This window comes from Mchenga conophoros, linkage group LG22 (assembly GCF_057382185.1).
Source record: "Mchenga conophoros isolate Kocher_MC1m ecotype Shallow Benthic linkage group LG22, M_conophoros_male_GT1.1, whole genome shotgun sequence".
Lineage (NCBI taxonomy): Eukaryota > Metazoa > Chordata > Actinopteri > Cichliformes > Cichlidae > Mchenga > Mchenga conophoros.
In genome coordinates, this window is record NC_140546.1 from 23,429,687 (window position 1) to 23,442,218 (window position 12,532).

The 12,532-nt window shown below is 41.1% G+C and overlaps 1 protein-coding gene across 3 annotated transcripts; it reads left to right on the top strand.

Annotated features, from left to right (window-relative positions):
* The first annotated feature begins 950 nt into the window (after positions 1-950).
* snx10a (sorting nexin 10a) lies at positions 951-4,942 on the top strand. Of its 3 annotated transcripts, none has more exons than XM_085262030.1 (7): positions 951-1,032; positions 2,553-2,600; positions 2,762-2,848; positions 2,940-3,040; positions 3,135-3,233; positions 4,100-4,291; positions 4,379-4,942. In XM_085262030.1, the coding sequence occupies exons 2-7, from the start codon at positions 2,568-2,570 to the stop codon at positions 4,509-4,511; spliced, it is 645 nt and encodes a 214-aa protein (XP_085118156.1). In that variant the 5' UTR covers positions 951-1,032; positions 2,553-2,567; the 3' UTR covers positions 4,512-4,942. The 3 variants fall into 3 exon arrangements, with proteins under 3 accessions (XP_085118156.1, XP_085118153.1, XP_085118154.1); XM_085262027.1 differs by lacking the exon at positions 951-1,032 and adding an exon at positions 1,045-1,349; XM_085262028.1 differs by lacking the exon at positions 951-1,032 and adding an exon at positions 1,045-1,284.
* The last annotated feature ends 7,590 nt before the right edge of the window (positions 4,943-12,532 follow it).

Genomic DNA, 12,532 nt, shown 5'->3' on the forward strand with positions numbered 1-12,532 from the left:
ATAACCTAATAATGATCCTTATTGCTGTTTAAGAGAGGAGCGGTGCTTCAAATGATAGCTGCAGATTTCTGTCAGAATCTGCAGATTACAGTACAAATAAAATGTTCACATTGTCTTCCCAACAGTTTCACTGACATCCACACTGGATGGCCAGGAAGCGTTCGCGATGTCTTCTCGGGCGCTTCTCCGGCGCTGATAATTGGCTTCAGTCTTGTGTCGGTGACGTAAAAGGCGGATTTAATGCGACTTGACCGTTCAAACAGCAGTCGCTTTCTAAAACATCGGATATGTATCGGATTCAGTACCACATACGAAAGTGACCCAGATCGGATTTGAAAATATCGGATTTGCGCCGTTCACACTGTCATAGCATGATCGGATATGGGTCGCATAGGGTCAAAAAAATCGGATTTGATGCGCTTTCGCCTGCAGTGTGAACGTAGCCAGCGCTTCACCTTTCAAAACTAGCATGCATATCTAAATTTCATCTAGAACTGCAGTGAAGCAGTCGTGGACAACTATGTTAACAATTAAAGTCAGAACAATGGACAGTTATTAAATTTTGATTTGTTTGTTTGGTTTTGGTTAAAGTTTCTCCACCCAGCCACCATACAGTGTTATTGTGGTTCAGAGCTGGTTGTAGGAACAAAAAAGAAGCAGACATAAAATCTCAGACCATGAAGTGGTACTTTTAAATTGTCTGAATGTTTCTAAAGGTAAATCCCCATAAGCACTTGCATTAGAAGAAACATAAATGGAAGGGTTCAAGAAGAAAGAGATCAATTTAACAATGAATCTGATTCTTTTTATTAGTTAGGCACCTACAATCCATCAATCAATAAATGAATAAAGTGAATGTTTCAAAATCGGGTTGTTCACAGGCTATTTTTTTTCTGAGGTCCTGTAGAGACCAGTAACTATATAAAGTTATTATGACTTTATTTGGGGTTGTCGCTGCATTGCCATCGCTTGGCCTCCTCCCACCAGGTGACACCATTTAAACTGATTCCGGATAATAGCAGTAAGAAACAGGTGCGTAGAAAAGCGACGCTTAACATGTTACTCTCATCTGAGATTCTTGATCATTTTCTTTCCGCCTGATTTAGACGAATGATTTAAGAACAATGCATTTTACGATTACTTTTTAAATGTTGCTTGTTATGGTATACTTTCTAACTACGTGGCCTGATCCAGTCGGGAAAGGAGGTCGTGCTTAGCAGTGGGAAATTAGTAGTAGCAGGGTTGGTATTAGTTCAGTTCAGGAAGGGCTAAGCTTCAAGCCAGGTTAGTGAGCTGGTCCTGGTTGTTCACATTATCGTATAATTTCACTCGAGGTGAAGATGGGAGAGGTAAGGTCAAAGTAGATGCAAAATCGGGCGTCCTTCTCGCTCTTTTTTTTTTTTTTTTTTTTTTTGTTAATATGTTTGTGGGTTCGTGGGTTTGTTTTGTTTTGCGTTTCGTCTTTCCCTCTCAGTAGCTACCCTAAGTCCCGATGCAATAAAAAGAGGGCATCCTGGGGTTTCCATTGAACTCCGTTTTGATTACCTGTTTTAGCCCCAAAGAGGAAGGAAAGCACAAAAAGTTAAATGGGAAGAGTCTTTCTTCCTCTGTTCTCAGGAGGTTAAACATTACAAATGATTTTGGGGTATTCAGAGGATGTATAATAAGCACTGATTATGAGCGTTAAATCATTGTTTAAGCCCTGTTGTGTTGTCCTGGATAGTGGTTAGAAAATTATAATACTTCATGCTCTTAAGTGTTTTAGAGCACTGAGTGCGTGTAACTTCAGATCAAAGTGCACTCCATTATGCAATTCCCTGCAGCATCCTGTTAACCTCACGTCTACGTGTAGGACCTGCTGAATTATTGCAGCTACAGGACTGTTGTTGAAGAGCAATGACAGTCTTGAAGGAAGAGCCTACAGTCACCTCAGTACAGAGTTTATCCAAATAGATTAGTCTGTGGTGGCTTATGATTTCATGTGATCTGTAGAGCAAGGTGTGTAGTTCAGTCTCTTGAAGGTGGCCTGATCACCCTATTTGAAAACGTGTTTAAACTTGCTTATTATCTCTGGTTAGACTTTAGGCCTGCAAATGGCATGTTTGGTTTGTTTGTTCATGAACAGATGACTGGATAACGCATATGACTAATATCACTGTAAAGCTAACCTTGTAGAGTTGGCTTTGAAAGCACTAGACTGTATTTCTCTTTCTAGTGGGCTGTTTTTGTCCCAAGTGTGTTTTGCTATGTGCCCATGTTTAATGTGTTCAGAACAAAGATTTCCCACACATAAGCTCAATCCTCCACCTTTGCCCCTCATCCCACTTGATCCCAAATCTGTTCGAAATCTTTGCACTCCTAAATCCTTCAAGGCTCAATTGCTAGCCTTTTGTTTTATAAAATGGAATTGGGACAAAAGAAATGCTGTGATTTTAAAAATGCTGTTTAATTCTGAGAACCCATAAAGGCTGCTATAATTTTGCTGAAATCAGACCACCTGATAAGCAAATAGGCTAAAAGAGATGGTACTAATGTGTTTATTTCCCTTCCAGGTTTTTGTATCACTAATGGACACTATTCTGGATAATTTTTCAAACACTGTAAGTGGCTTTGATTTTATTTTTTATTTTTCCTGTATCTTGTTTTGTTTATCTATAATAGCAAATAGATAAACCCAAACAGTGGGACAATCCTGTTTTCATTTTGCCCACGTTCACATTTTCATTTTGAAATAATGGAACTCTGGTCTTGATTTTTGCAGGAGTTTATTAGAGTTTGCGTTCGGGATCCAAGGCTTCATAAAGATGGCCGCTGGCACACACATGTTGACTACGAGATTTGTTTACATGTATGTGCCAATTAAAAAAGAAACTGTTCTGTTAGCTTTATTTTGTTGTGTTTTTTGTAATAAGCGTTTAATGAACTGTTGTCTCTTGCAGACTAATAGCTTGTGTTTTCGAAAAAAGACCTCCTCTGTGAGACGGCGCTACAGTGAGTTTGTTTGGTTGCGTCACTGCCTGGAACAGAATGCTTTCATAATGTATGTTGAGGTTTTCTTGTTATGATGGTGATTAATCAATGTTGTAAACTGATAATCCAGCAAGTTACAAATGTATATTTATATCCATGTCCAGAGACTTGCCTAAATTGCCACCCTGGAACCCTTTCTTCAGTCTGAAGAACACAGAACAAGTCATCCAGAGGATCAAGGGTCTGCAGAAGTTTTTAGAAATGTGAGTTGCTCTTCTGCTGAAGCAGTTTCTGAAGTTCAGTTAATGTCTCCTGGAGGAGCCTTTCATACTCCCAAAGACTGTTTGGGGGTAAAAATTAGCACATCCCTTTTACAGCAAGTCATATAAACTTGAGGGATATTAATTGGGTGAGTGAAATAGCTGAGGGGTTGGTAATTGGTTTCATTTGCTTTGGTTATAAATTTTATTAATAACAATGCACTAAAGGCAACATGAGATGACCCCCCCCTCTCCCCCAAAACAAGAATGCATTTTGTCCCCCCCAATTTTGAATCCATTCTCAGACCCTAGGCTGGTGCTGTGGGTCCTGGGTTCCACCTGGTGCACAAAAATGACTGGCCTCATGTGTACGAGAGTATGTAGGCAATACTGGAGGATGAATGAATTGTTGCTATTGAGTGGCCTCCATGCTCACCTGAAGGGAAAAACCTCTGGGCCGTCATTTTCAGTCCCTCTAACACTGGCAGATTGCACCTCAGATCTGGAGAAAGAACGTGGAGGGCCATGCAACCTACAGAGTACTTTTTTTTTTTTTTTTTTTTTTTTTAAAGTTGCTGCAATGTAACTCTAGCAAAATGGACTATCCTGCTGCATCATTTCTATTTTTTTACTTTGATTTTCAGGGGTATCTTTTTAATTCAGCCTTCTGTAGATTCAAAATTTTAATTTCCCTCAATGTAGCATCCTCTTGTTCCTAATGCGTTACCCAGTACATATCAGTATAGATATAAGCATTATTTTATTCTTTTCTCCCATTGAAATCTGATTTGTTCTCCTTAATACTGTCAAATTTTATTTGGATTTGATTGAAATGGTCTCATCTATTTAATGTTTTTTTTCTCCTCTAGTGTTCTTCATACACCCTTGTTGTTATCTGATAGTCGGCTCCATCTGTTCCTCCAGTCAGACCTTAGCATTACAAAGATTGCAAGGTGTGCCGTTGGTAAGACCAGGTACACGGTAGCTGAAGCCATTCAGTGTTCAAGAACTGGTTGTATCAGATCAGAAGAAAAGGTTTCATGTGACTCTGACTGTGAAAGGTAAGTTATTATAGAAAATGTCTTAGTGCTTACTTGTTAACACGTGACTTAAAACTGAACTGACCCTTCAGTCTTTCTTTCAAATAGCACTTCATCATCGGGTTTGGGACCAAGTGTTGACACTTCTGGGCGAGGTAGCCCCATCTTCTTTCAGTCTGACGGAGATCCAGAACCCTTTTGTTCTTTTTCTGAGACTACCAGCCCACTTACTGAGTACTGATGTAAAGAAGTGACACTGTACTCTTCTTCTTTTTCTTGTGGATGTGTAGGTCATCTTTGCATTAATGTGTTCAATACTTCATTGAACTCTTGCTATTGTTGGCTTTTTTTTTTTTTTTTTAAACTTCCGTTAACATCAGTGTGACCCTTTTGAAAATATTTTAACTTGCCTTGTGTCCTCTGCAATTGGTACCATTTAAGTATCATGTACTTAAAAAAATTTCATGTTTTTAAAAAACAATGTGTAAAAACTGACAGTCTTAAATATTTCCAATGTGTACTTTTTAAAATCACTGCACTAAAATGTACTAAGGTTGGCAAGAGTTGTTTTGCATTGTAGACTTTTTTTTTTTTAAGGAAAATATTTGAGAATACATTTTATGAGTTGTCAATGCATAAATAAATGGCCCTTTCTTAAAGAAAAGCTTGCATCTTCCATACTGTACTTTGTCTCTTTTAATTAGTAGAAAACCTGAAGTTCATGTTCCTGTATACTTTATATATATTTTGTGACCTGTCACTTGTCCCAGAGTTCAATACAATAGACTGTACTGTTTGAACAGTCCAGTAGAGGGAGTGTAGACATCACACCACCCAGAGCTTGAGTAAATAGTGGTGTGAGATGAAGGAACATCTGAAGGAGCGTCTGAGTTAATTGTGTACATGGCATGAAATGCTGTTATTTTGGGTACAAACTGTAGCATTTCTTTACTCGTATAGCTCAGGTTGCACAGCCTTGAATTATTATTATTATTATTATTATTATTATTATTTTTTGTCTCTTGTCCTTATCTGAAAAAATGTCAAACATCTAGTTGCACTGGCTAAATTTTAATGTTTACTTGCTATACACTGTTACACAGCTGTGCCTCCCAGGACAGGAAAATGGGTTATTAAACCTTAGCAAACTCTGTGTACACTTGCTAAGAACTCCCTAAATCGTTTTCATAATGTTTCCACCATTTACCAAAACTATAGACAGATGATTGCAAATGAATATACATGTTAAATCTAAAGTATTATCAGTGCTGGGCATGGAGAGGCTCAGCGTTTGTCACGTTTCAACCTTGTGTCACAGTGTTCCCAGGTGAGGTTGTCTAATTAAAGGTAGATAGCAAATTAATTTAACTATTAGATTGCTCTTGGGAATCACTTGAAAGGAAAACGACAGCTTCATACGTGCTACAGGAATGTGAGCAGGTGGAGGTGTGGTTGGTTATGCAGGAGTGTTGGACAGCTCTGTAAATTGAAAGCTGATGAAAGAAGGAAAGGCTCATTAAAGGAGACAGCAGCTGCCCTCCTCCACCTTCTCCACCAGCCAGCCACTGGACCCACGCACAGTCTGCCCAATGTTAAGCCTAGCCTGTCCTATGTCTGTCCTCTCCTTCTGCATGGTGCTGTCTCCCTGTGCGCACAAGCCATAATGAAGCTGTCAGTGACTTCACACACATGCCACTGAGCTGTTTTCATATAGCAAACACAGACATACGCACAGGCACAGAGGCGTGTCTGAAAACACACGCGCAGAGAATACACTGGTGGGAAAGCTGCGGATGAATGAACATTTTCTCCTTCCTCATCTTCTGTCATTTTCAAAGTCCCAGTGGTTTGTGATTGGAGCTCTCCATCTCTCTGTTTGCTGTAAAGGTTGACCTTATCAACGTACTCCATGACAAGCATACAGCGGGACACATACACAGACACTTTTTGGTTTAAAGCTGGTCAATTTTCTGACAAAATGAAATGCAAATGCAAGCGGTGGCATCTTGTATTTTATGTGAGTGTACATGCGCGCATCTGCCTTTCTTTTTTCTCGGAGAAAACATCTAGCATTTGGATATTGAGTATTCATGGTACATGTCTATTTCAGCTTGGTAATTTATAACTCAATTTCCAGTGTGCAGTGATGCGCGTCATACCTCCAAAACACCAAACAAAGCCCAAACCCAATTGTATTTCAAAGCAATTAGGGTGTCCACTGAGTTGTGAACGGCCCACGTTGCAATGGCTCAGGGCCCGTGTGATATTTTTAATTGTTAATTTTCTGTCACATTAGTCAACTTCACTGCCTTTGGACAGGTGACCAGGCTCCTGTAGCCAACACATAAAATGACACAGAACATGTTCTTCGCTTTCTGATGCAGTTTGGGTGAGGGTACTTTTATGCTTAAGGGGAAAAGGTTCTGCTATATGTGATGTACATCATATTTACAGCTATTTTATGGTACAAATCTTTCTAATGCTTTTCAATATGCATGGTCAACATTAGTATTATTTTATGACTCCAAATTATTAGCTCATTTAGACTTTCACCTGAAGCCACCACAGGGAATTGCTTCACCTCCTTGACTGTAGAAAAGCCAACAATGGCAAAATCTATGAGAGCAATTAGCCCGCGTAACTCTCACCGTGCCCCTTTCGCTTATTTTTGCACCCATCTTGTCTTTCCATCACTCATTCCTTTCACTGCCTCTTCATTTTACTCTATTTTCTCAGCTGTCTGTTGCGAAGTGAGGTCTGGATCTGACTGCCCTTCGTCTCTGCTTTCTTTGATTTTGTGCTGTGGGGGTCAAAGGCTATGACTTGCATTGTATTTGTAATTATTACCACTGAAGTGCTAATGCATACAGCATCATTAAAAGTCAATGCATCTCTCTCTCGCTCTCTCTCTCATACACACGCATTCGTTTTGCACACACTCTGCACATTGCCAGCCATTTACCGGCTAAAATACGATCCATGCACAGATAAATGTCACAGGGCCATCTATCTGGGAGTGTTAAAAGTCGGCTAATGGAGATGACATATTAGCAGCCCAAATGACTGCCATAAAAACTCCCACCATACCTTGCAGCACTGCCTGGCCACTGTGACTGCAATAGGATACAAGACTGGCACTGCAAAAGAAGGAAGAATGGAGGGTGATGTCATATCTGGATATAGTTCTTTTGATTCAGTAAATCCGATCTTTAAAGCACCGTCTGGGAGAATAACACCAGCAAACATATTTGCTCTGTGCAAAATCATATTACACACACTTCAGATGTTAATGGCCTCTCACCTTTGACCTTTTGTGGAGTAATTATGCGCCAGGTCAGCTTTAGTGTTTGTACGTGTCAATAGTAAAGCCGCCTCTGCAATCAATACGAAGATCCTCCACAGGTAAACGCGATCACCTCCTTTACTCCTCCTTCATCCCTCCTATCTCTTTATTAATTACCCTTCTCTATCCATGCGTGTCTTTCTCTCTCTGAGTGAATGGAGCAGTTGTAATTGCTTCTCTCTGGAGCAGTTAGAAGCAGCACAAAGGAACCGTATAGAAACCACATTTGCATTCGAGATGAGCTGAGATGGAGAGGAGGGAGGGCGCGCTGCCCTCCTGCCCTATACTGAACAGCTCTACTTACGCTCTCTCTTTCTTTTTTCCCCTCCTCTCCTCTATTGTCTCCCTCTCTCCATCCCTCCCTCCACCTTATCAGCTCCCACCACCACCCCCACCTCCGCCCATTCGCAGCATGGTTCCCCTCGCATTGTCTTTCCAGAGAGTTCCAAGGTCGACGTGAGCTTGCTCATCAGAGCAGGGTATTGTATGATTAGTGTTGGTATGGATGAGCTAATTTGTGCGAGGGAGTGTGTGCATAATTGTGTGTGTGCGTGTGCATTTCCTATGTGAGCATACTCGTATAATAATATGTGGCTGCGTGTGGCAGTATTTCTAATCCCTGGTACAAAAAAAAGGAGGAGGGGAGGCTGTAATTAATAACTCAAAAGCTCGGAATTGCAATTTTTTATAACCACCAATATCTCACTAACTCTCAGACCTATACCATCACTCTCAGTCACTCCTGTGGTGCGCACCAACTCCTGAGGGCTCTTCTTTTCCAGCTTGATAAGCATTTCTCGTTTGTTTCAGTGTTTTGATCAATACAGTTAAAACGCCAAACCAAGCATAATTAGGTCTGAGATGGCTCCCACTGTGACCGAATAGGCCTCACCTAGGGAGGTGCTCACCATTATCATCATCACTGTGTGTGTGTGTATGCGTGTATGCTCATACCACACACAGCGTGATCTAATAGAATTGACAAAGTGCACATCAGGACGTAGATTAAAGGAAAACTCTGAGCTATAGGTTAATTTTAGCAGGTGATGGAGTTTCCCATTCACGGTGCTTTCACTCACCTCCATCTTCATTCCCATAATCATTTAGACAACCTTAACAATGCATCTCTGCCAACGGGTTCGTTTCAATATGTTCCGGGGCCACTTCAATCATTTTTTTATTGGTTTATTTACTCAGAACGATACATAGATGGAGACTGGAGAGATCATAAATTGAACACAATTACCATTATGCACAGTGAAGTGGCTCTCCTTTGTGTCATAATCCAGGGTGAAAACCTTTGTGAAAAATCCATCTCAGACCTTAAAGACCACTTTTAGGAATTTGGTGCATATCCACCCCCAACATCCACTAAATTTACCTCTCATTAATAGAAAAAGTACAACTTTATATGAGCTACATTTATCCAAATTTTGTGGAGAATATTCAACATTTGATAGCCCCAAAATACTAAAGCCCCATTCTGCTTCTGCATTATCCTTTTATCATCTACAATATTAGATGGTGTATTTTTTCCCCACCCAACAGATATTTGATATTTTGATTTTCATCCCTGTGGCAGGTGCAAAAGTGATAACATGAATTAAACTACTATAAAGGTTAAAAGGATCACAGCTCCTCTTTCACTCTGCCTTTGCACATTTGAATCAATTGTAATGAAGCAGGACAAGGTTGTAGATGACATCCCCATTATCCTTTATCGCTTTCTGCTCTTTCAGGGTAAGGAAAAAAATGTACAGTATGTCTCCAGGGTCACTGCAAATGCTCATGGAAAACTGTGAGCAAGGGCAGATGACAGAGACAGAGGTTACATCAACATAGGCGAGAGTTTCAGTCAGACTGTCCCTTTAAAGACAGAAAATGGTGAGAAGATGTCTCAATTCTGTTCACGGCAAACAATAAGGGCTTAATATGATATGTGGCAGAGCCTATGTGTGTTCGAGGGGGTTGTACAGGTGTCTGTGAGAGTTAGAGGGAGAAAAAGGGAGAAGGAACCAAACTGCTGCTGTTTGGGGGGATAATTTCAGAGAACCACTGTATGTTGGGCATGTGCACGTGTCTACAAGCAATCTGTGTGCGCTTATGTGTATGTGTGTGTGCGTGTGTGCACTGGGGATGGAAGCAGGGTGGGAGGAGGATTTAGACCCATCATAAAGGAATTCTCCCCCCCAGCCCGTAGCTCATCCCGACACTTTTATGCCTTTTTATTTTCAAGCCCATTGCAGCCAAGCCCAGAGATGTGATTTATACTGCCTGGCAGCATGGGCACTGCAGCAAGAAAGACAGATGGAAGGAGGGAGGATAGGAGGAGGGGGAGCTGGTGGAGGAGAGGGGTTAGAGGGAGTTGCCGAGGGAAAGAGGTGTGTGTGTGTGTGTGTGTGTGTGTGTGTGTGTGTGTGTGTGTGTGTGAATGTGTGCGCGTTTAAAAGAAAAGGGGGGGGGGGGGATTTGAGTAGGGAAGGCACAGAGGAAAATGAGGATTGAGAAAGGCAAAAGTAGACCTATAAGACACAAGATCTCCATTCTTTTGTGTTGAGGAGCTTTTCTCATCTGCCTTTCCTCCTCACTTCCTCTCTGCCACATCTTCGCCTCTACATCTCTCTCTCTTTAATGAGTTATTGGCCCTGTCTGACTCAGGAAGAGAAGTCCCATCTCTCCACCACACTGGCGCCCTGACAGCCTATATCCCCCCACCCCTCTCCTCTATCCTCCCACCCCACCCCCCAGGCGACCGGGACACTCCCCCTCCTCCTGCTTGCCTCACGCCTGCCTGAGGTGGGTGAAATATTCATGGCGCTCCCATTGATTGGATGGGAAATATTGGGAGTCTGCGTGTGTGTGTGAGGGGGCTGAGCATTTGACAGGCCCTGGTCTGAGGCAACGAAGAAGATGAGGAGACCGCCGCCCACAAAGAGACAGCTCACTTACAAGGAACATGGACTGAAGGGAGGGGGTGCAAGAGACGGGTAGACAGAGGTGGTGGAGTGAGGTGGCACAGTTGTGAAATGGGAGCCAGGTGAAAGCCAGCAATAGTGGAGGGGGAATCTTGATGTTGGATGCAGGTGCACGCATTGGAGATGTGTGTTTCCGTGTGTGTGCGTACGTTCCCGACACCTGCCTGCCAATGTGACGGCTGTACTGTCTCTGCGCTGTAACATCTCTCTCTGTCACCCAGCCACCTGAGAGGAGATGAGCTGCCATGCCGACTGTCGTTCATCCATCACAGGAAGACAGAACACACACGCACACGCAGACACTCACTTATTCAATCTTTTTGGGATACAAAGCTAAACGTGCTTTAATGCCTTCATTTACATTTCCACTTAGATGTAATGTTTCTTTGGTCTCCATCGATACATTTTCCTTTCCCGCTCTCTTACCGTCCCTCTTTGCCTCAATTGCTGACCATAACTGTCATGAACGCATATGAGAGAAGTAATTGCCTCCCAAATTTATCTCTAAATGACAGCAGTGATTGGTGAAAAACATTTGGTTTATTACCCCATTAATTCACTATTATTTTGCCCAGAGACTTCATATTTAATACTTAGCACACATATCTATCTGGTTCAAAGCATCCTATGTAATCTCTAAAGAGCAGTGCACTGGTATCTGAAGCAGAGGGGCACATTGTTATAATCTAAACACAACTAGGGTCAGTTGAAACATATGTTGAGATTAATTGCAGCAGTCGTAAAAAGTGCTCTTTTTTAAATTAAATCCTAATTACTTTTGTCATTAATTTTAATGGGGTCATTTATAACGTCTCAACAAAACCCTGCATGCTGCAAGCCTCTGTGAGTTTCAGGAAAACAAAATACTGTCACATATATGCCTGTTTTTTCCCCAGTACAGATTATGATTTCTTCAGAGTAAGAATAATATAAGCGTGGATTAAATTAAATTTGGCCAACCGGTGTTCCTTCCAAAATGTCACTTTGTTCAATCCTAGAGTGGCACACATAGGCTATGACACACACGTAACGTAACGTAAGTGTCAGGTTTATTTGCATGGATGTGTTCAAAAATACGTAGGATAGTATTGCTGGTTAGTATACCAGTCATATCATAATTAAGTATTTCTAAGAATGTCAGCAAATTTATTAAAAAAAACAAAACAAAACCCAGAAGCATCAGTGTTTTAGTTTTCATCAGTATTTTATACCCCGATCTTTCTCATTCCCGTGCCTATAGCTGAACCACAAACATTTACTTAACTTAAAAAGTCCACATGATTTACTTAAAAAGTTGGGCACTGTGTAAGCAGAACGTTCATATTTATTATGAATTTTATTCCCTCTCTTCCTTAGTCTGTCTCCCTATGCTCTCTTTCCTCTTCTCTTTCCACTTACCCTCAGTTGGTTGTAGCAGATGGCTCCTCCTCCCTGAGCCTGGGTTCAGCTGGAGGTTTCATCCTGTTAAAAGGGAGTTTTTCCTTCCCACCGTTGCAAAGTCCTTGCTCACAAGGGGTCATTTGATTGTTGGGGTTGTCTCCAGTATAAAAATGCTTTGAGGCAGTTGTTATTGTGATTTGCTCTATATAAATAAACCTGAACTGAACTGAATTTGGAGTACACATGCTATAGTATGTGTACTAGTTTGGGCAGTGTATTGATATATTTGTCAGCATTTCCTGTAGCAGGAAAGTATACGTCAGATTGACTTAGTCCAAAGGTTGTCACCCTGAGACATATAGCAAATTTATGTAGTTTTAATTGTTTTGTGTTTTTAGCACATTCATGGCCTTAAATTTCATTACAAGTTATCTTATATGATTGGCTCTAAAGCATTTATCAAGGGCAACTGTTAGGATATCAGTGATTTCCTTTATCATTGTATTTTTATATATTTCATTCATTTCATTTTTTCAATTCTTACTGAAGGAGTAGAGCTCAACT

What these genes read in the sequence shown, in the direction of transcription:
- snx10a (XM_085262027.1), top strand. An exon ending in GAACAGAATGCTTTCATAAT is followed by an intron (nt 3,041 to 3,134) that starts GTATGTTGAGGT and finishes ATCCATGTCCAG; the next exon opens with AGACTTGCCTAAATTGCCAC. An exon ending in TGTGACTCTGACTGTGAAAG is followed by an intron (nt 4,292 to 4,378) that starts GTAAGTTATTAT and finishes TCTTTCAAATAG; the next exon opens with CACTTCATCATCGGGTTTGG.